The sequence below is a fragment of the Pan troglodytes genome, chromosome 5 (genome assembly GCF_028858775.2).
Source record: "Pan troglodytes isolate AG18354 chromosome 5, NHGRI_mPanTro3-v2.0_pri, whole genome shotgun sequence".
NCBI classification, from domain to species: Eukaryota; Metazoa; Chordata; class Mammalia; order Primates; family Hominidae; genus Pan; species Pan troglodytes.
In genome coordinates, this window is record NC_072403.2 from 7,024,139 (window position 1) to 7,046,445 (window position 22,307).

The following is a 22,307-nucleotide window of genomic DNA, read 5'->3' on the forward strand; positions in this document are numbered from 1 at the left end:
TGTTCATTTCATTTCATGGTTTGCTTGAATGCCTTCCCCAAAACAACACCGTAAGTAAATCATTGCAAAGTGGATAATATTTTCTCATGGGAACAATGATAAAAATCAGGGATTTATTTCTAATCAAGGAGGCAGCATCAAACAGATCCTATACATGAGCAACACCAGTCATAAGGCAGGGATTAAGCAACCACAAACCTCAATGACCTCATGTGTAAAGTAGGCATAATAGAGGGATATCTCTCAAGACACTGAAGGATTAATGCAGACAACGTGGGCAAAGCACTGGGCGCAGATCCTGGCAGTTAGCAAGGGCTTGGGAAGCACCGGGCTCTCTCACTCACTGTGAGTTATGCATTGGCACTCACATATTTTGTTGGCTTATAATCCTCACACGGTGTTAAAACCTAGGTGCTGTCATTATGCCCACTTTACAAATGAGGAAACAGAGGCCCGGGGATGCAAAGTACCTTGTTAGAGGCTACATAACCAGGAAGCAACCAACCAAGATGGCATTTCACCCCAGATGATTTGACTTCAGGGTCTGTGCTTTGAACTCTTATTTTACACATATAGTTGACATATAATAAATACTGTTAATATTATCACTTCACTTAAATAGATGAGTTATTATCTGTATCACATAGAGTAGATGTACTATGACCATTACTTCCCAAAAGCCTCATCTTACTATAAAGTAAGCAAAACACATGAAAATAGATGCCAATTGAGCATCAAGGTGGCCCCAAACTAATTTTCAGGAGTTTTCTGTCCAATAACTGAGAGGCGCTTTATACAATGTATGACCCATAGTATCATAACATACTACTGTACAAGAAAATTGGAGCTCATTTCCTTTTTCTGAATAAATTTCTTACTCAACAGGCATCATCTAAAAATACTGTGTGTGGCTGGTGCTCCATACTGGCTGCTATTGTTAAGAAGGACATTTGAGCAGGCGTTTTGCTGGTGAAAAGCATGTGTGTTTGTTTGTTTGTTAGTTAATTGTGAAATATTGAAAGTGTATAGAAAAAGGTAGAAAATACAGTAATGCACTCACATATACTTCCCACTCAGCATTGTCAAACCGTAACATTTGATACATTTCAATGTTGTTTCACTGAAACACAGGGAAAAAGAATAGAGGGGAAATTCCTTAACCTGGAAAACGCAGCTACAAAAATTCCACAATTGGGCCCAGCGTGGTGGCTCACGCCTGTAATCCCAGCACTTTGGGAGGCTGAGGCGGGCGGATCACCTGAGGTCAGGAGCTCAAGACCAGCTTGGCCAACATGATGAAACCCCATTTCTACTAAAAATACAAAAAAATTAGCCAGGCATGGTGGCACATGCCTGTAATCCCAGCTATTTGGGAGGCTGAGGCAGGAGAACCGGTTGAACCCGGGAGGCAGAGGTTGCAGTGAGCCGAGATCATGCCATTGCACTCCAGCCTGGGCAACAAAAGTGAAACTCCGTCTCAGAAAAAAAAAAAAAAAGAAAATTCCACAATTAACCACACCCTTCGTGTGTCATATCCTTTAAAGCTGAAAACAAGACAGACATGCCCACCTTGCCTCCTGTGTGCAGGGACTGGACTTGGGGGACCTGACAAAGATGAGAAAACGAATAGGGCAAGGATCCCAAAGGAAACTATGGAACTGTCATCATTCCATCCGGGGTGGTGGTGGGTTTCGTTGTTAACTTCCGATTTAACTGGATGTTAGCTGGGGAACCTAATGCGTACGAATTCTTGTATTTTGTCTTGTTTTGTTTTTCTGGGGATGGAATCTCACTCTGTTGCCCAGGCTGGAGTGCAGTGGTGCAATCTCGGCTCACCGCAATCTCTGCCTCCTAGGTTCAAGCAATTCTCCTGCCTCAGTCTCCTGAGTAGCTGGAACTACAGGTGCCCACCACCACGCCCGGCTAATTTTTTGTGTTTTTAGTAGAGGTGGGGTTTCACCGTGTTAGCCAGGATGATCTCGATCTCCTGACCTCGTGATCCACCCGCCTCAGCCTCCCAAAGTGCTGGGATTACGGGTGTGAGCCACCACGCTTGGCCCTAATTCTTGTTTTTTATTGGGATTTACATTCAGGCTAGTTCTTGGTCAATTTTAGGCAACGTCCCGTGGGGGCTTGACTAGAATGTGTGTATTCTACTAGGGGAATGCAGAATTGCCTATATACAGTTAATAGCGTCAACTTTGTAAACTGCATAGCTAGAAACAGCATAGAAATGCTCTTGCTGTGCTCTGAAACCTTTCATTGCTAATGAATGAAGGGGATAGATTGTATAACATCACACTTAGGAGTGTGCTGTGTGCCAGATCATACACACCCCAGAAGGCCCAAATTGTCACTGACTGTCCCTCTCTTGAGCATGGGACATCGCCAAGAAAGAATTACTCCATATCCAAATAAGCCACATGATCATAGAACTAATTTGTTCCTTTGGGTGGTTGAATTTCCTCTATAGAGATCCCAGGAGGCAACATGAATCCCTCCAGGGCTGGACTGCACAGCCTCCATTGATACCCTCCAGTGATGGGGCACTTGGCCTGTGGTGACACGTCCCCTGGGAATGGGAACTTACTCTGCCATCTTTCAAACCACCTAAAGTGGCTCCAGAAGGGCCAGGACAAAATCCTTGACTTTTTTTTTGCTGGCATTATTTGCCAATTCCTTTAACAAATATTAACCAAGCACCTGCTGTTCTAGCCCCTTGGAGTAAACAGTGAGCAAAGCTTTGAGGTGCCTTCCCTCACGGAGTTTATTATAATTTAGGGATAACTAAGTTAGTAGTTTTTCCATTTTCTCCTTGTAAGCCTGTCAAGTTTTGCTTTAAATACATTGAGATGATGTTACTAGGGTTGAAAGAAAATAGAATTGCCTATTTTCTTTTTATTTAGTGCCTTAAAAATTCTTAATAATGATGTTTTACCATAATGTTAAACTTGTTATGAATATAGCTTCCCAGCTCTTCTGAATCTGCATAGTTCATCTCCATGTGCTGCAGGGCCATTGATGAGAATTCCCAGGGGAGACTTTTGTCCACTCCCAGTCCAGAAAAGGCAGAAAGGCCCAGTGTTACCATAGCTGTTTGATGGGAGGCGTTTCCTTTATGCTGCTCGCTCACTGAGACAGCAATCCCTAATGGCCCTGGTGAGAGGCAGGATTCAAGCACGGTTCTCAGCGCCCACCTCGCTTACGCTGAGTGGCTGCAAGCCCAAGCTCTACGTCCCTGGGATGCCACCCACCCACCCCCAGCCTGCCTCAGCCTATGGGCTCCTTTTTCTATTCTGATCCCGGAAGCAGCCCATACTTTTTTGCAAGCTCAGCTCCACATTTAAAAAGATGTTTGCTTCCGTCTCCCATGCTTTGTCCTGGACATGCAGTGAGTGAGAGTGAAGCTTGCGTCTTCTCTGTAGACCCAGCCATGTTGCTTCCTTCCTTTTCTCAGCTTATTTTCTCCATGGAGCTGGCCCCAAGGTGCCATGAGCCTGAGACTTAGGAGAAAGTAAAAGGCACCACTGAAGACTAAATCTAGGCTACGTGCTGCAGCTGAGATTGGAACCTGTGCTTAGATGTGAACTTCCACATGGGTGCTTCCTTGAAGAGTTGAGCACTCATTCGGACCTTTATAAATTGCCAGATCCATTGAGTTTACCAGCCGCTCTGAGATCACAGGCTCAGGAATCAGATGACTGGGTTTCAAATCTTACCACTTACTAGCTAACTTGTCTGTGTCTTCATCTTCCTCATCTCTAACTAAACATAGTAATTCCTAAGTTATACATTTGCTGCAAGGATGGGGCTCAATGGGCACTGGGATAGATTCTACAACACCACATAGTGCAAACTAAGGAATGGCATTTACTGGGGAAATTTAGAAACTAGGAGTCAGGCCCCAAAGGCATAGGGGTCTCCATCTTCTCATAATCCTATGGAAAACTGAACCAATGCAAAGACAAAGCTCTTTGCCATGCAGTGGGCTGCAGTCCTGACCTGAGTGTCCTATCTCCTCGAAGGATAAACATGAACACCACTTTCCAGTAAGGAGACAGGGGGACCACTCGATTGCCAGGCCGCGGGGTCTAGATGCCAGCAGAGCTGAGAAGGCATCTGAGGAAGGCCAGCTGCCTGGCACCCGGGGAACATGGGTCCTGGGGAGAGGGGCAGCACTCCTCTTGGGGAATGTTTGCGGCTGGTCCTGTGGGAAACTGAGTTTAGGTGCACACCCTCCTTCCAGGAGAGGGGAAACTCCAGTTCCAGCCAGCTCATTTCCTAGATCATGTAGACCGAGATCTCAGGATCATTTTTTGAATAGTTCTGCTTGTTGGCCCATGGAGAATTAAGCAAAATAAAGCACATAAAGTATTCAGTATAGTATCTAATAAGTGCTCACTATATATTAACTGTTATTGTTTTAAAAGGATGTTTGCTAACATTTTCCTAGCGCTTAGAGATATCTGGATTTGGAGAGGTTTCAGATTACTTATCCACAGCATTTCTGGAACCAGAGGGCTTTCCTGAGAAGCGTTTGTAAAAGCAGGAACAACTTAACTTTTCTTACCTTCAGTCTCTCTCTTCTAAGTTTAGTCAAAGCTAGACTCAGGATCAACCCTCCACATCCAAATGTCCTAGGTCATTTGGGACCTGGTTAAAGGGGGCTTCAAATCACCTTGTCCACACTTGCTGTGGCAGGCAGAGTTTAGCAGCTTGAGGAAGCTGAGGCCTGAGGTATTTTGGTTTATCAGGTAACTCTGAACCTTGAAAACGCCGAACATGCAGATTGCCTGTGTGCATTTCATACTTCCCTGCAAAGCAGCTCCTTGCTTCACAGGAAGAGGCGGAACTTAAATCCAAATACAGTTACAGTGTTTATATCCTGGGCTGCACTAGTTAAAAAGAACCTAAGATTTACGGCTCTTTTAGATCACAGAACCAAATCCCAATACCTCCTGTCAGATCTTCTCTCCTTCCAGAAGCAAGTATTTGGGGATTATAAAAAGTGATGTTATGGATGATGTCTCTTAAAATATCAGATCAACTTCATGGCAGGACCTGCTGTTCAAATTTCTTTAGAGGCACCTCCTCGCTGCCCCGCCCTTGCCTCTCTCCCGATGAGTGCCAGCCCATGCGCACACACGCACAGGTGTGTGCCCAACCACGTGAATTCCCTGCTACCTCCAGACTAAGCGGGCATTTCCTTTACATGTGCTGTTTTCTCTGCTATTGTCTCCTTCCATCATCCTTTTATTTTAACATATGTTTACTAAATGCCATTGTTCTAGAAACATTGAGGCATATAAAAGTGAATAAAACCAGCAAATAAATCCCCATCCTCGGCCAAGCGTGGTGGCTCATGCCTGTAATCCCAGCACTTTGGGAAGCCGAGGCGGGCGGACCACCTGAGATCGGGAGCTCACGACCAACCTGGCTAACATGGCAAAACCCCGTTTCTACTAAAAATACCAAAAATTAGCCGTGTGTGGTGGTGGGCACCTGTAATCCCAGTTACTCAGGAGGCTGAGACAGGAGAATCTCTTGAACCCAGGAGGCGGAGGTTGCCGTGAGCTGAGATTGTGCCACTGCACTCCAGCCTGGGAGACAGAGGGAGACTCCGTCTCAAAAAAAAAAAAAAATCCCCATCCCTAAGGACCCTATATTCCAGTGGCTAGTCATCATTACTGCTACCATCCATTGAGTATCTGCTGTATACCAGGCTCGGTTCTAGCTGCTTTACCTATACATTATTTCTAATTTGCATAACTTCTCTGAAAGTTGAATTATCAGCCCATCTAACAGATGAAGAAGTTGAGTCTCACAAAAATTAATAAAGCCCCAAAAGTGATTCAAAGCTACATTCCAAAGTCTTTGCTCCTTTCCTGCCAAGGTAGAAATCTTTCACCTGAACCAAACAAGTGTCTTGCTGACCTGTGAAACCCTTACCCTCCCTCCTCCACCCCTGTACCTCCCACACATCTGCACTGCAGTTCTGAGCTTCTCATGGTAACCTGTGGACACATCAGTCCCTCTCTGAGCTACTGAAGGTACAGACCATATTCTACTCATCGTGGTTTCATCAGTGTTTGGCACAATACAAGATCAAATTAAAATAAGCAGATCCTGAATTGCTAAATGAATGTTCCTTATATAGTGCTGACTCAGCTTTTAGATTTATTGCCATCTCTACTTCTGTACCATCTGCAGGGACACCGCCCGTTGAGGTGGTGGAGATTGGCTTAAGGTTGTACAAACAGAGATTGGAAACTTCTTTCCCTGACTTGTTCTCATTTTACTGTCATATTTGCCAATAAGCACTTAAAATGCCAACTCGCACAGCTGGGTGGAATATCTTAAGGAAAGTAAATGAGACAGTGTATACATGTAAGATGATATACAATAAAAGATGATACGGAGTAATGTGAAAACAAAAGATAGTATTATTACTGTTGTTTAAGCAAGCCCCAGGCCTTTTAGCTAGCAAAGCTTCATCCGGTAACTGCTCACTTTGTCTTAAGCACTGTAGTTTTACTCTGAATGAAAAATATATTTACATACCTCCTCTTAAAATCATAGTTCAAGTTTAATTCTCAAGATCAAGATTTATTCTGCTTAATAAAACTCATTTCTAATTTTTTTCTAACCTAATAACTGGTGTTCTAAATGCTAATCTTCTTAGAATGCACTTCTCCTCAAATCCAATGTGTCGCATCTCCCAGTGAATCACTGGCTTAGAAATAATGATGGCAAACCTATATTACATGCTTAATAGGGGCCAGGCACCCTTGTAAATACTGTTCAAGTGCTATCCTCTTTGAATTCCAAATTCGTAATTTAGGTGCTATTATTATTCCCATTTCGAAGATTAGGAAATAAATGACAAGAGGCATAAGATGCCTAAGAGGCCACACATCCGCTAAGTGACAGGGACTCGATCTGAACCCAGGAAAGCTCATTCTGGAGCCCACATTTTTATTTTTGAATGACTTTAGTTTATTTTCAACATAGGTAACACATCACCTGGTTAAAAACAAAAACTCTAGAAGGCATGCTGTGAGGAGTCTTGCTTCTGCTCTGGTCCTGCCTGTTTTCTCTTTGCCCACTCCTGACCCCAACTCTAATACGCAGTTGACAACTTTTAGTAGTTTCTGGAATATACCTTTGGAGGTTTTAATGAAAATGCAAGCACATGCAGATATATGCTTTTTGTTTCTTCTACCTTCCTTCCACAAAATGTAGTATGCTCTACACACCTTTTTTTCTCTGTTATTTGTATATCTCATAGCTCTTTCCATAGCAGGATAAAAATCCTTCTCATTCTTTTATGCTGCATATTCTGTCATATGACTGTGTCATGATTTAACCAGTTCAGGATTGATGGACACTTTCAGTTCTTGTCTACTCACACAGTACAGTCATGAATAATCTTGATGTTCATCTTTTCCTATGTGTAAGTGTATCTGTTGGGTAAATTTCCAGAGGTGGTACTTCTAGGTTGAAAGATTCTTGATTTTTCAGCTTTTATGATTTCGTAACATTCCTGGATTTCCCTTCAATTAGCACATTTTCCTGCAGATTGTGTAAACATCTATTTATTCTTATGGACTCATCTGCAGAATGTGCTGTCACACTTTGAATTTTTGCTCATTTTATAGGTGATAAAAGATATTCTCATTGAATTCACATTTATCTTATTATGAATGGGGTTGAACACCTTCTCATACATTTAGGGCTTGTTTATCGTATTTTATAAATAAGCTATTCTACCCTTTGACAATTTTTCAATTGGTTTGTTGGTTTTTTACTTAGTGAAACTAGAGATATTCTTTTAACTATTTTGCAGTAGTGATTCCCAAGAAAGAGTGAAGACATTAATAAAGGAAATTGCCATAAACACAATAGGTTATCAAAATTGTTTTAGGTACAAGTTAAAAGACTTCTCTGGTTACTTTTGACTTTAAACTCTATTTATCAAATGAAATAATGTATATCAAAAGTTCTACAAACTCTAGTCTGTTAGTTATTCATTATTATTATTATTATTATTTTTATTTTTTGAGATGGAGTCTCCCTCTGTCACCCAGGCTGGAGTCCAGTGGCTCAATCTCAGCTCACTGCAAGCACTGCCTCCCGGGTTCACGCCATTCTCCTGCCTCAGACTCCTGAGTAGCCGGGACTACAGGTGCCTGCCACCACGCCTGGCTAATTTTTTTGTATTTTTAGTAGAGACAGGGTTTCACCGTGTTAGCCAGGATGGTCTCGATCTCCTGACCTCGTGATCCGCCCGCCTCGGCCTCCCAAAGTGCTGGGATTACAGGCGTGAGCCACCGCGCCCAGCTGGTTATTCATTATTATAATAGACAAAACATTTAGAGATGATAATGTAAAACTCTAAATAGCTAAGATTCAGACCCCAAGAATTTCACTAACAACAGATCATTGATCTACTCTAAGAACCTTTCATCTGTACTCAACTGATCAGTGACCTTTTCAATAATGAGAAAATTAAAAAAATTAAAAGCCTTTTCTTCTGTCATATTTCCTGAAGTGTGTGCCAATTAGTTTTAGTCTAGATCTCTCAAATACGATGCCATTTTTCTTTTTTAAAGCACTCACAGGACTCATTAACAATCAACAGATCATCTCCTTAGAAACATAGGCTCAGGAGGTACCCACAGAAACCATCCTAACCCTTTAGAGTATTTCTATCTGCAACACCCAGATTTTAGGCAACTGGTTGTCTTGGACTGTAAGTGCTCAAATCTGTACAAAACATTTTTAATTTCCACTCCTTAGTGTATCTTTTTTTTTTTTTTTTTGAGATGGAGTCTCGCTCTGTTGCCCAGGTTGGAGTGCAGTGGCGTGGTTGTGGCTCACCGCAACCTCCGCCTCCCGGGTTCAACCAATTCTCCTGCCACAACCTCCAGAGTAGCTGGGATTACAGGAGCCTGCCATCACGCCCGGCTAATTTTTCGTATTTTTAGTAGAGATGGGGTTTCACCATGTTGGCCAGACTGGTCTCAAACTCCTGACCTTGTGATCCGCCCGCCTCAGCCTCCCAAAGTGCTGGGATTACAGGTATGAGCCACTGTGCCCGGCCAGGTATATCTTTACAATGTGTAAGTTTCTAACCTTTCCCCTTTTCCCTGGTCTGGGGAAAGGTAGAGGCTGGTTCCAGAGCTGATCCCAGGGCCTTTGTGAGCTCAGACATACAGTAATGGCATAGGACCATCTGTCAGGTCAAGGTGTTTGCTGCCTCTGTGGTTATTTGGTTATAAAGAGCCAGCAAAGCCAGGAGACCTCTCTGAAAAAGATACACATAGAGCCTAATATGTGAAGTCGTTTATATTTTGTATGAATAAACATACTTAATACACATTTACATATACATACTAAATGCAGTATGAACCAAATGCTTACAGGAGACAGGGCATGTGTATGGGCATAAGACTTTGGAGAGAAACTCTGAAGTCCACAGAACCCTCCCATGGGTCAAGATCAAATGCCTACCAGATGCTCAGAGCCTCCAGTAAATCCAGTCAGAGCTGGATTTGAGTAGAAGATTCCCTTTTATGCACAACTGCTGACATAAGTGGCGTGACACTTCCTTATTTATGACTGGAGTTTACTGCCCTTTGAGTTTATTGCCTAATACAGCATGGCCACAGAATGTCTTTTTCAATGCAAAGGCCTATAATTCTATTACAAGCACACCTTGGAGATATTGTGGGTTCAGTTCTAGACCATCACAATAAAGCAAATATTGCAATAAAGCAAGTCACACAAATTTTGGGGTTTCCCAGTGCATATAAGAGTTATGTTTATGCTATACTGTAGTCCTTTAAGTGTGTAATAGCATTATGCTTAAAAACACAATAGTGTGAAAAAACCCGCAATATCTGCAAAGCACAATAAAGCGAACTGCAGTAAAATAAGGTATGCCTGTATATTTTTTAAATGCACTTGAGCCTTTCTAACCCCTTTGAGAATTAAGAAGCAGTTTGCACACCCTCTGCAATCCAAAATGGATCCCACATCTATGCACACACATGCAGGACTAGGTTCATGTATTGTATAACCCACACAGTCAAGTCCTGCAAGATTCAATAAAAACCTGTAGTCAGGTTCATTCTATTTCAGATGCAGAAATTGTTTGTAATGAATGAAAAATGAACACTATTAGCCACGTGCTGTTATAATTCACTAGATAACATATGAAACCACTAATGTTGTCCACTAACGATGACTACCATCATGACCAACACAACAAAACCACAAACAGTATTTCCTCCTTTTTTTTTTTTTTTTTTTTTTGAGACAGAGTCTTGTTGCCACCAGGCTGGAGTGCAGTAGCACTATTTCGGCTCACTGCAACCTCCGCCTCCTGAGTTCAAGTGATTCTCCTGCCTCAGCCTCTGGAGTAGCTGGGATTACAGGCACCCGCCACTAAACCCAGTTAATTTTTTTGTACTTTTAGTAGAGACGGGATTTCATCATGTTGGCCAGGCTGGTCTCGAACTCCTGATCTCGTGAGACACCTGCCTTGGCCTCCCAAAGTGCTGGGATTACAGGCATGAGCCACCACGCCCGGCATATTTCCTCCTTTTTACATTGTACTTTAGTAGCTGATTCTTCCCTTTCAACCCAAAATGCAAACACAGGCTTTAAGAGATTTCATTTCATTTCAGAATGACTCCCACATTGAGCTGTGACCTGGAGGCCCAACCAAAGGCAGGCTTGTTGCCCAGTGCTATGGAGACAGTAGACTTGCGGATGTCCTTCCATACCATTTATCCAGATGGCCTGAAACAAAAGCACATCACCATATCTTTTTGATCACAGCATAGATGGAATACAAAAGATGACGTCCAACACTCCGCCTGACCTTGCTCCACCTACCTCCCCAGCCTCTCCCACCCAACTCTCCCCAACACCTCTGGGGTCCAGACACAAGAGCCTTCCTTCAGTTCTGCAAACACACCCCACTTCTCCCACTCACAGCCACCTCGGCACCACCGCAGGATGTTGCTGAATTGACGATCGCCTCCTCCCTCTCTCTCCCCTCCCAGGAGCCTTTGCTTTGCCTGGCTAACATCCACAGGATTGCAGATGGCTTGTCACTTTCTCCAAGAATCCTTCCTTGACCCCCCGATTTCTCCTCGTGGGACTTAATAACTTGGTGTCTGAATTCCCTGCTAGAATGCCAGCTCTATGAGGGCAGAGACAGACTTTGTCTTATCCCTGCCACATCCCCGGCAGCTAGCACAGAGAAGGGAGCAAATGTCCGGTGAGAGAATTATGAGTGTGACCCTGACATGGGCTGTGTCTTACTGTCTGTGCCACGCCGTCTGCCCAGTGTAAATGCTAAAGAAATGTTTGCCGAGTGAATGAATGGATGAATCAATGAGTTGTTAAAAAAAAAAAAAACTGTTCACATCAACACAATTTAGCATTAAAATACTCACTATAAATCATAAATATTATTATCATTTAAGTTCTATTCAAGTGTTTTTCCCCCACATAGTTTCTTAGAAATTTTATGGCCAAAAAAACAATTCTCGGGCTAGGCGTGGTGGCTCATGGCTGTAATCCCAGCCCTTTGGGAGGCCAAGGCGGGAGGATCACCTGAGGTCAGGAGTTCGAGACCAGCCTGGCCAACATGGTGAAACCCCGTCTCTACTAAAAATACAAAAATTAGCCAGGTGTGATGGCAGCCGCCTGTAATCCCAGCTATTCAGGAGGCAGGAGAATCTCTTGAACCTGGGAGGCAGAGGTTGCAATGAGCTGAGATTGCACCACTGCACTCCAGCCTGGGTGAGAGAGCGAGATTCTGTCCCCCAAAAAACAAAAAACAAAGAACAACAATTCTGGGATGCCTGAAAAATGCTCCAGCCCACAGAAAGTGAACTGGGAATCTTTTTAAGGGTAGGTATCATTTCTCCCAGGACTAGAGTCCTTTTAAGTGACTCATAGTTCCCAAGATCTGAGAGGCTTCTCATTTGGCCCTGTCTCATGGCCCATTTCTGAACATCTGTGTTGATTTTTTCTTTCTTTTTTTAAAATCTATTTGGCTCAGTGCTTAAGATAAATGAGAAGTTTCACATTCTATCCTAAAGCCTAATAGAATCTGGCTGTACTGGATTGCAATTCAAGAGTCCAGTGATGTGGCTTCTCCTAAGAAAATACCCTTTCTCCTTATTGCCCTAGAATCCCAGGGACCTATGAGCAAAACCTCCAGGCTTCAAAGTCTGAGTTTAAAGAGAGAAATTTTTCACACACACACCATCCAAAACAATCCTACACACACCCAACAAGCACACAGCACCCAAAAGTAACCCCTCCACACACCCAACATGCACCCACACCCAATTCTCACAAACAACCCAACACACACATGCAACACCTGCATATGCGACACACATAGAACACACACTGTACCTGCAATCCCCACCCTCACATACGCAACCCTCCACACCCTGGCACACACACCACACACACACTGGGGCCTGACACTCCTCAGTCCTGAGCCGAGGGTCTCCTGGAGGCCCAGCTTCTCTCTTCTTTCCCTACCCCATTCCATCATCTCATCCAGGCCCTATTGGAGGCAATTTGCCCTTATTCTAAAAGTTATTTTAGTTTTGATTACGGAAGACTTGAAAGTAATGTCAGTTCTTAGACAAATTCTAATGAAAGGCTGGGCAAGGTGGCTCACGCCTGTAATCCCAGCACTTTGGGAGGCCGAGGCAGACAGATCACCTGGGGTCAGGAGTTTGAGACCAGCCTGGCCAACCAACATGGTGAAACCCTGTCTCTACTACAAATACAAAAAATTAGCCAGGCGTGGTGGCACACACCTGTAATCCCAGCTACTTGGGAGGCTGAGGCAGGAGAATCACTTGAACTCGGGAGGCAGAGGTTGCAGTGAGCCAAGATCACACCACTGCACTCCAGCCTGGGCGACAGAGGGAGACTCTGTCTCAAAAAAAAAAAAAAAAAATTCCAATGAAAGCAAATCAGGGGTTTGGCCTCCTGGTGGCTTTTGGGTGCTTGTCTTGGAGATAGCAGTTGGATACCACAGCAAATTGGTTGTGGATTATTTAGTAGTTCTGATTTTTCATACAACTGCCTCTGTTGCCCCCTTTCCTCATTTTTTCTTACCAAATGGTAGAATTGCCCTTCTCACCTTCTACCGTTATGTCCTCCTATCAGGAAAGCAAACTAGTGCATTAAACCACCGTGATCACCACCACAAACCTGTGAATGGGGGAAGGAACCCTTTTCTCCATGAGGACATGAAAGTGGAGGGAGGTTAGGCGGTGCACATTGCCCCAAATCTTCCAGTGAAGAAGGATCCCAAGAGAATGGAAAGGTGGTCTCCTTTTTTGACACCCACACTCCTCTGTCCCCACACGGCCCACTGGGCTCTGCACCACTGCTGTGTCCAAAACATTGTCCCCTGCAGAAGGTGCGCCCCAGTCCTCCCTCCACCTCTTGCTGCACTCAGACAGGAAGGCAGTGAAGCCAGACAGGAAGGCAGTGAAGCCAGGCAGGAAGGCGGTGAAGCCAGACAGGAAGGCAGTGAAGCCAGGCAGGAAGGCAGTGAAGCCAGACAGGAAGGCAGTGAAGCCAGCTGCGCCAGCCTCAGAGCAGGCACTGAGGGCACTGACGCTCGCCCTGGCCCTGCAGAATCTGTGGAGGACAGGCTGTGGGTCCACCCTTGTCTTCTGCTTATTCCAGTTGTCCTACCTCATTTCTTCTTTTAATTTCTATTATGGAAAGTTCCTAACAGGAACAAAAGTGCAGAGAATTATATTAAAAATTTGCACATGCCCATCGCCTGCCTTCAACAATACACGCCTTGTAGCTAAATTTATTATTTTGTATTCCTGAGCTCACTTACTTCCGTGAATTATTTTGAAGCACATTTGGAAAATCATGTTAATCTGTAATTAAAAAAATATACAACATCAAAAGGCATGGACGACTCCCTTTTAAAAATAACCGCAATACCGTCACCACACACAGAAAATTAAGATTTCTTTAATGTCAGCACCTATGCTATCTGTGTTTGCCTTCCTCCAACAGTCTCATGAACATTTTAAGATTTGCTTGCCTGAACTGGGATCCCAACGAGGTCTACACTTTGCTCTGAACTCATGCATCCCTTAAGTGTCTCACTCTACTGGTTTACTCTACGTTTCTTCCAGACTCCCTCAATTTTCTTCTTCTTCTTGAAGAAAATATTGCTTGTCCTGTCTGAATTTTGCTGATAGCATCTTTGTGTTCTTCTATCCCTTTTATTTTCTGCAAATTGGTAGTTATGTCTGGAGGGTTGCCTGAGTTCAGTTTCGGTGTCTTTGGTAAGAATCCTTCGTAGGTGGTGTTGAATGTGGACTTTCACTGGGAGGCACAGAAGGTCTGGTTGTCTCCCTTTTGGGGTGATGGTTGCCCGGAGTATGGTTTACTCTTAACTCCTGTAATGTAAAGGGAGGGAGGAAGGAAGAAAGGAGGAAGGAAGGAAGGGAGGAAGGAAGGAAGGAAGGAGGGAAAAAAGGAAGGAAGGAAGGAAACAAGGAAGGAAAGAAAAAAGGAAGGAAGGAAGGCAGGCAGGAAGGAAGGGCCCGTCAGCCTGCTGCTTGCCTGAATGTGACTGACCACGGCCCCAGGTGGTGGAGCTGCCACCTTCCCTGTCTGCTTGCCCCCAGGACCACCACTTTCACCGGCCACACTCAGAATCAGTAAGCCCCTCCGCAGTGCCTGCCTCGTCTGGGCTGACCACCTTCAGTGCCAGAGCTGAGCCAGAGACTTGGCCATTTTCAGGAGTGCCATAAGGATTATTTTGACACTTTTGTCCGGCATAATAGTTGCTTTTAGGTAAGATGATTTGTCAGCCTCCTCCTTCTGTCATGCTGGAAGTGACTCTTCTCAAGTATTTTTATCAGCCTCTGAGTAACAGTAAAGCCCACTCTAGCGTAGCAAGGATGAGCAGAGCCAGATTCTGGGTTGGCATGAAGGGTTTAAAGAGAGTGAGGTTGAGTGAGCTCCCCTGGCCCACAGAGCAAGGTTGACAAAGGAAGGAAAGGCCCTGTGGTGTGGCCCCAGTGAAGGGCACCAGCGCCGCCTCTGGATCTCCGTGTCCTCACCTCTGGGGTAAGGGCATGCTTCCCTCTGGGGTGGATGTGGCTGACAGCAGATGCCCCGTCATGGCTCTTGCCTCAGCTGTGCGTGTCCCCATCTTTCCTGTCCTGAGGCCAGACTCATAGGTAAAACCGGGTCTCAGGCATCTCTCCAGGAGGGTGGATGGGACACTGCAAGCTCCTTGACCCCGCCAGGGCTGTCTTCTCCCAGCTTTTGGTGGGTAGTGACGGCCCCGTGACCATCACTGCATCGGGGGGGCTTGACCCCACCAGGGCTGTCCTCTCCCAGCTTTCAGTGGGTAGTGACGGCCCTGTGACCATCACTGCATTGGGGGGGCTTGACCCCGCCAGGGCTGTCCTCTCCCAGCTTTCAGTGGGTAGTGACGGCCCCATGACGATCACTGCATTGGGGACGCTTGACCCTGCAGTGGCTTTAGGGCTTCCAGCTTAAACACAGTCAAAAAGCGAAAGGTCTAGTCACCAGAAGACAACATTTGACAGTAGTAGAAATCACAACCAAACATTGTGCTGTTGTACAATTGTTATTTGTCAATTACAAAATAATATTAAAAAATAAAAAACCCCAAAACATTGTACTAGCCATTAGAAAATCATTCCTGACATCCATTACCTACCAAAACAGAGTCATATCTGTCCTAAACATAGCATAACTTAGCTTCATTTTTTTCTAAGGGAGAAAATAATAATGAGATTCTGTACAAAAAAAAATGTTAAATATGGACTGGGAACTAACTCACCTTTTTAATCTCAATCTCCAAGGTCATCTAATTGTAAATAGAATTTTCTAAACTTTGGTAGAACACAGGACACCTTGGTAATTTTCAATGTAATTAAAGTTTTCCTGATTTTTTTAAACTTAGAACTGTTTATTAATTTAAATGATCACTAATATTTTATTTAAATTATCTTTAAAATGAGTCAAGGGTTTTGCACTTTTCTCCAGCACAACTCTAGTTTATTTATTTGCCAATCCTTTTCTGTTTAAACCATTTGTAATTCTTTTTTGCTTAACTCATTCAACAGGCAGCATGAAGGATCACAAAACAAAAATTGTTCTAAATATTTATTTAAAATATCTTTTTCACTTACAAACAATGTCTGTGAAATTCTTAATTAATACAAACAAGAATCTAACTAATAATGATTCAAACTCTCACTATTATGCTAGGTGATTTTTTTTTTTTTACTGTGTTGAAATTGCATTATATAATTTAAGTTGGACAACCAAGACATTTCATTTTTGATGTTGATTACAACTTTCAAAATTCGCAATCTACTAACATAATTTATTTATATTGACTTAATGTAAGTAAATCAGTTGTGCCTTTGAAAATGCTACATTGTTCATAAATGAATACCAAGCTTATGCATAGCTATGTACAGGGAGGTGAAAAATATTCATCTTCTCTGATATTAACAGACAGTTAAATACAGTACTATCCTTCTCCTATATATCATCACTCAAATAGCTGTTTCCTATGGAGTCCTAGCCAAGCTAAGGAAAAAAGAAAATATATTGACCTCTAAGATACAGGTCAGTTGAATCAGAACTGTGTAGTAGTAGAATGCTTGGCAAATACAATGATTTGTAGAATACATTGATACATATTGTGAAGTGGTTGAGAGACAGCCAGCAGTTGCCACAGCTGCCAAACTCCAGAAGAAGGCTGGTGTTGGTGCAGGGCAGAGCTTAGGGCGAAATGTGGTGGGCTGGGGACAACACGGAGGAGGGAGATTTTTCTATTCAGTGCCCAGTTGACTCCACCGCTGAGGGCCAGTATAGTGAAGTTAAAAACCAGTTTCACACACTGTGATGAAATTCTATAAACTCAGGATTATCCTGTCAAATCAAGATGACATGCGTCCCATTGTTTAAAAACATTCTAATGGATGCAACTTAGCAAATACTGCTAAGAACAGAACCAGCCGGGCTATGCTGCAGCGTCTCAGACATGTTTCCACTCGCTGCTGCGACGCGTTTGTCAGAGTTTACTTAGACAGCTGCGGAGCTATCAGAGAGGAGAAGAGAAGTGCTTCACCCTCACTTGAAGAACAGTAACTGCAGTCAAGCAGAAGACACTTCACACAAACAAACAAACAAACAGACAGACAGACAGACAGACAGATCTCCCCACTCATTCCACTGGTCTTGTGTTTACCTTTCATTTTTCTTGGCCTCTTGCTTCCCCTCTCTCTCTGATGGCATCTTAAAGGACTCGATGTTGAAATGGTAGCAGGCAGCAGCCCATCTGAAGGTAGCATTAGCATTTGAGAGGAAAGATCTTGAGGACTGAGTGTGCTTAGCCACTGTGCACCTCGAACCTGTGTTGTTCCTCGGTTTTCCTATGGAGAAGGATCCCCCTGTGTGGGACTGGCATCCTCTGAGGACTGCAGGACTGTACCTGGGTGATGAGAAAGGAAGCCAAGGCCATAGCACTATGATTGCAGTGCTCTCCCTTAAAGTCCAGCCTCGAGCCTGTGGCTTGATTTTCCAGTAAGCTGAGAGCATGGAGAACACCAGAAAGCCATTTCGGTTTCTGCTTATTTCTTCTCTACAGATTTTGAGGGTTGAAAAAGCACATTCCAGAAAAGGCAGTGGAAAATTCTAAAATAAAAGTGAGGCAGAATCAGAGTGAGGGGCATGTTGAGAATGCCCCTACCATCTTGAACAGAGCAAAAGATGGCTCATATGTTGACAGCTCCCAATCTCCCACTTCTGGAGCAGACTTTCCAGGGGGAAGGACATTACAGAGTCCGGATGCCTCTTCCATGATTCCAGCACCTCTAATGTTGTAGGGTCGTGTTATGAGTACCCTAAAGATGGCACTTCAGCACACGGTTCTCGAAATTCTGACCATTCTATCTTCTTTTAAATCTCTCTGTTTTTCCAAATCCTAAAGCCCTGTGACACACCAGCAGCCGGTAAGCGTCTTTCGAGAGAAGGAGCAGGTCAGCAGGGCCCCCACATCTTCTTTCCCCAGCTTCATCCCGGATGCCTCGTACTGTCTCAAGACTGCAAGCACTGAAACGTGACCCCGGTGTCTCAGGCTGAAACAGCAAACTCCCAACCGAGTTTTAAATTCTCAACAATTTCTGGAAATTATGAGATTTTTATGAGCATGTATTTTACAGGACTTCCTAGAATGCCTTTTTGAGAACCCTGGAAGGGGAGGAAGGAAATATCACCCTAGGGGAAATAGAATTAAATGTGTACTCTCTCCTGTCTCTCTTTTTCTCTCCTTCCTTCCAGCCCATTGAGAAATCTACAAGCCATCCATCGTCTGACCCCGTAAATTTGTCTTTCTGAGATAATAAGATGACACAGCCTTTGCCAGGTCAGATGCTACTTTCATAAAAAGTGCTGAGTTGGTGACCCAATGCCGTGAATAAGGATATAATCAAATTTCATATTTCTTCCTTGAGCTTCAGCAATGACGCCCACTTTTCATGGATTGTTACTCAGGGAGGGCGCATAAATGCCTCTCAGAATGACCTAATTCGATCTTCATAACGACAGTCTAGGTGAGATGGCTTTGCCCCGTTGCAGGCGAGTTCCAAGCACAGAGAACCAAATGGTTTCCACAGAGAACATGTGTAGAAGGGATTGTAACCCACAACTGTCTGAACCCAAGCACTAAGCTTCAAACCAGACTCTGTGCTGCTTCTGCTTTATACACAGGCCCTGGCTGAAAACCTTGACTTTACCAGGCATGCAAGGAGATGCTAAGTCCACTTTGGCTGCAGGTAAGAATTAAGTAGGACTAACCTGGGTGTTACTAATAAGGAGTTCAACCAGGGCCCAGCAATCAAGGAGGGCTTCGTGGAAGAGGTGGAACTTGGAGTGGCCTGGAAGAATCGCATAGAATCAGCAAAACCATGGAAATGACAATGAGCAGGGAACACACACAGGTCCCACTGTGACAGAATGCACATGGGTGATGGGCAGACGTGTCCTCAGATGGGTAGGCAGGACCCTGGAAAACAGGAAATGGAGTCTGTGTTTGACAGCAGAAGCAACAGCAACCACTGTCATCTCATTCATTCATTTAATAATTGTTTATTGAGGGTATCATGTCAGGTGCAGTTCTTAGTGGTAGTGACCTAGCAGTGAGTAAGCCAGGCTGAGTCCCTGCCCTCAAAAACCTCAAGATCCAGTAGTGGGCCAGATGGACATTCATGATGTTTAATAGATCAAGTAGAGTTCCCCTTCATTGATATCTACTTCTAAAGATGTCTGTCTTCCCTTCTAATAGATCTCTAAACGACCACGGCCCGAAGTGTCAGTTTCAAATGCTTGTTTCAGCTCTGCCCTCCCCACATCAAATCCCACCTCTCTCACGCTAAAGCATCATAATATATTTGTGCTGAGAGTTGCCTTAGAAATCATTCGGTATTCAGTTCACGGGGGAAGAAACAGAAAGCCCCTAGAGGTGACCTCATTAGCCTACAGTTGCCCTGAGAGCTGGTGGCAGAAGCAGATTCATGTCCAGCCTCCGGATGCACATGCCAGTGCTCTTTCCCCCAAGCCATGTGTCTCCTGGTCACGCCCTTTGTCCTTGCTGTCCTCTACTATTCTCTTCTGGAAGACTCACGATGAGAGAGCCGACTTCTCCAAACTGCACTCCTAGCTCTCTGGGACCCAGCAGGGACCGCTGCCTTCCAGCCAGCAGTTTGAAGAAGGACAGCTACCATCAAACACAAACTTACAGCCTCCCTGATGCCCTGGATGCCAGAAAATGTCTGGACCAGTCAGGACAAGAGCAAGGCAGAGCCAGGAAGAAATGGGGACAGGAGTTCCTATTTAAATATATAAAGAATCCTTTCCTAGGTGGAGAAAAGTCATCTAGCAATGTGACTGATCACCTCTCCGTTTATCTGTTTGATCAACTGGAATTTCTATACAGAAGGTTTATACAAAGAAGCCACAAACAACCATTGTCACAACGACCCCTACATAATTCCTTGTGTAAATGCTCTGGAAATGCACCCGGAAGTCTGGAGAAGGTCCAATCAAACTGGGTGGCAGGAAGAAGCAAGCTCTGGTCTCAGATCTTCAACAGAATCACCTGGACCCTGGGGTTGCCACCACGCTAAGCCAAGGAGGCCTCTGAATGCACAGGAGTGCAGGGTCTGAAGGGAGTTGTTAAAAGGTGGTTCTTGATCCAGGACCACGTAAAGACCCAGGAGAAATAGGTATCCCAAAGAGAACAGCGTATAAGATTCATAAACCAATCACAAACACGCTGGGTTCACTGCTGGTCTCCACAGTTGGTTGGTTCTGTAGGGCTCAGCTGCCTCTTTCTCTCTACTTCTGGTTTCAGAAAATATGAGAGAGAAGCCGAGTGCTCATGGAGTTTCCTCAAAGACTCAGCAAAAACTAGGCTTTGTGTTCTGAGATCAGGAAGTAACAGTGAGAGTCCAAAATTTTCTTCCCTGACAATGTCTCCTACTCAAACAGGGCCTGGAAGTCACCCCCTAGAATCAAAGCCTTGACATATGCAAGCTCATAGTTTATTGCTTCTTCTCCCATCTGCCCGTTGACAGATAAATCCCAGAGGGAATAAAAACACATTGCCCTCAGCAGATTATTCTTCACTGAAGAATACCAGTCTTTTAACACTCCGCTACAGAAATAGCTTTCTGCCGGCTGATGGCTTGTTGCGCTGCACTAAGAGAGCCCGCACACCTCGAAGCTTCGTCAAGCAAAGCCTATGATTTCACAGACCCAGAAATGTTTGCTTTCTCTAAGCCAATAACATATGCTTGGGTTTCTGCCAACTCTACCAGAGGCGCACAGATACAAAGAGGCATGAAGTTCAGAATAATAGAAAGTAGAGAGTTGGAAAGCACAGGAGAACCCATCTAGACCAACCTGTTTTGTTGAAAAAGGAGCTCCCTGACCCAGAGAGGTTAAGGCTTTGCTGTGAGACGGTGCCCCTGGTTAAAGGCAGCATGAGATGCTGTCCTCTGATCCCCAGCTTCCTAGGGCTCTTGCCTCTAGGTCACACTGCCTTGAGGCCAGGAGCTGATATTGATTGAACAGATGTGAAAACAGAAGAAAAAAAAATTGTGGTGACTGCCCTCTGACAATTTTCCACTTTCTTTGGACTTTTCAATTTTCTTTGCCATTATCTGGAAAAAAAAATGTCCAGAAGAGCATTTTAAATTCAGGAAGTGGTTCTGGAACTAGGAGAAGACACACCTTGATGACAGTAATATTGTCTAAGTGAGAAGGAACAAGCTCTTGAATGTTTCTAGAAAACCCAAATATGATAGGAGACCATAAAATTATACTTCGTCATTTGGATTTCCAGTTTGAGAAAACTTAGTGGCTAAACAAAGGTGCCGCTTGAGAGATGCAGACAGAAATCAGCCTCTGCTTTAAGAACAAGTTGCTACGCCGAAGAATGAGAAGAGGAATGGGGCCCAGAGGCTGAAGGTCTGGACCAATCTCCCTTCCCAGATAAGCGCCTGGACCCTCGTTCCTCAGAAGCCACGTGTAATTACCAGCTCTTTTTGGCTACAGAGCACATGCCCAGCAGGCTTGGAGAAGCAGGAATTTAAAACATGCTAGTTTCAGAGCCAAGATTGGTGACAACACCATCAGGTGCTGTTTGGGCTTCGGGAAGCCGTGGGCTGCAGCACTGGGTCTGGTGTCCTGGGCTGTGTGGGACCTCAGCAAGGTTGTTTCCTGAAATGAAAGCTCCTCTTCTGGGGGATGACACACCAGGACCACCTGCAGACGATGTTTATGAATCCTCCAGCAGGGGTGGATTGATCTTACAATGGGACTGTGTAATATAAACATTTCATTATTCTACAAAAGAATATGTACAATACCACCTAAGGGTCTCTAAGAATAGGGTTGGAGAGTGACAATGAGAAAATGCCACTCGAAAAGAAACAGAGCCGCATTCCTTTTACACAACATTAATATTAACTTCACGTACAGGGGAAAAAATGGCATTTTACCTTAAGAGTTATTTGTAAACTGTCTCCACACCATGAGATAAAATTAGTGCAGAGCTCAGAGCTCTGAATTTCCTCATTTGGGGGCTAATAGACTTTAATGGGAGCTCTTCTTGGCATGCAAATGAACGTGTGTGTCTCTGAGTGCATGTGTCTGTGTATGTACACACGTCCCTT

At 44.2% G+C, this 22,307-nt stretch overlaps 1 protein-coding gene across 1 annotated transcript in view; it reads right to left on the reverse strand.

Moving 5' to 3' along the window:
- Positions 1–16,215: 16,215 nt before the first annotated feature.
- Positions 16,216–22,307, reverse strand: part of LOC104006679 (uncharacterized) — a 218,664-nt gene continuing 212,572 nt past the window's right edge. The window contains exon 3 of the mRNA XM_054685881.1: positions 16,216–19,135. Coding sequence (XP_054541856.1) covers positions 19,027–19,135 — 109 coding nt within the window. The 3' untranslated portion in view covers positions 16,216–19,026. The remainder of the gene's footprint in view (positions 19,136–22,307) is intronic.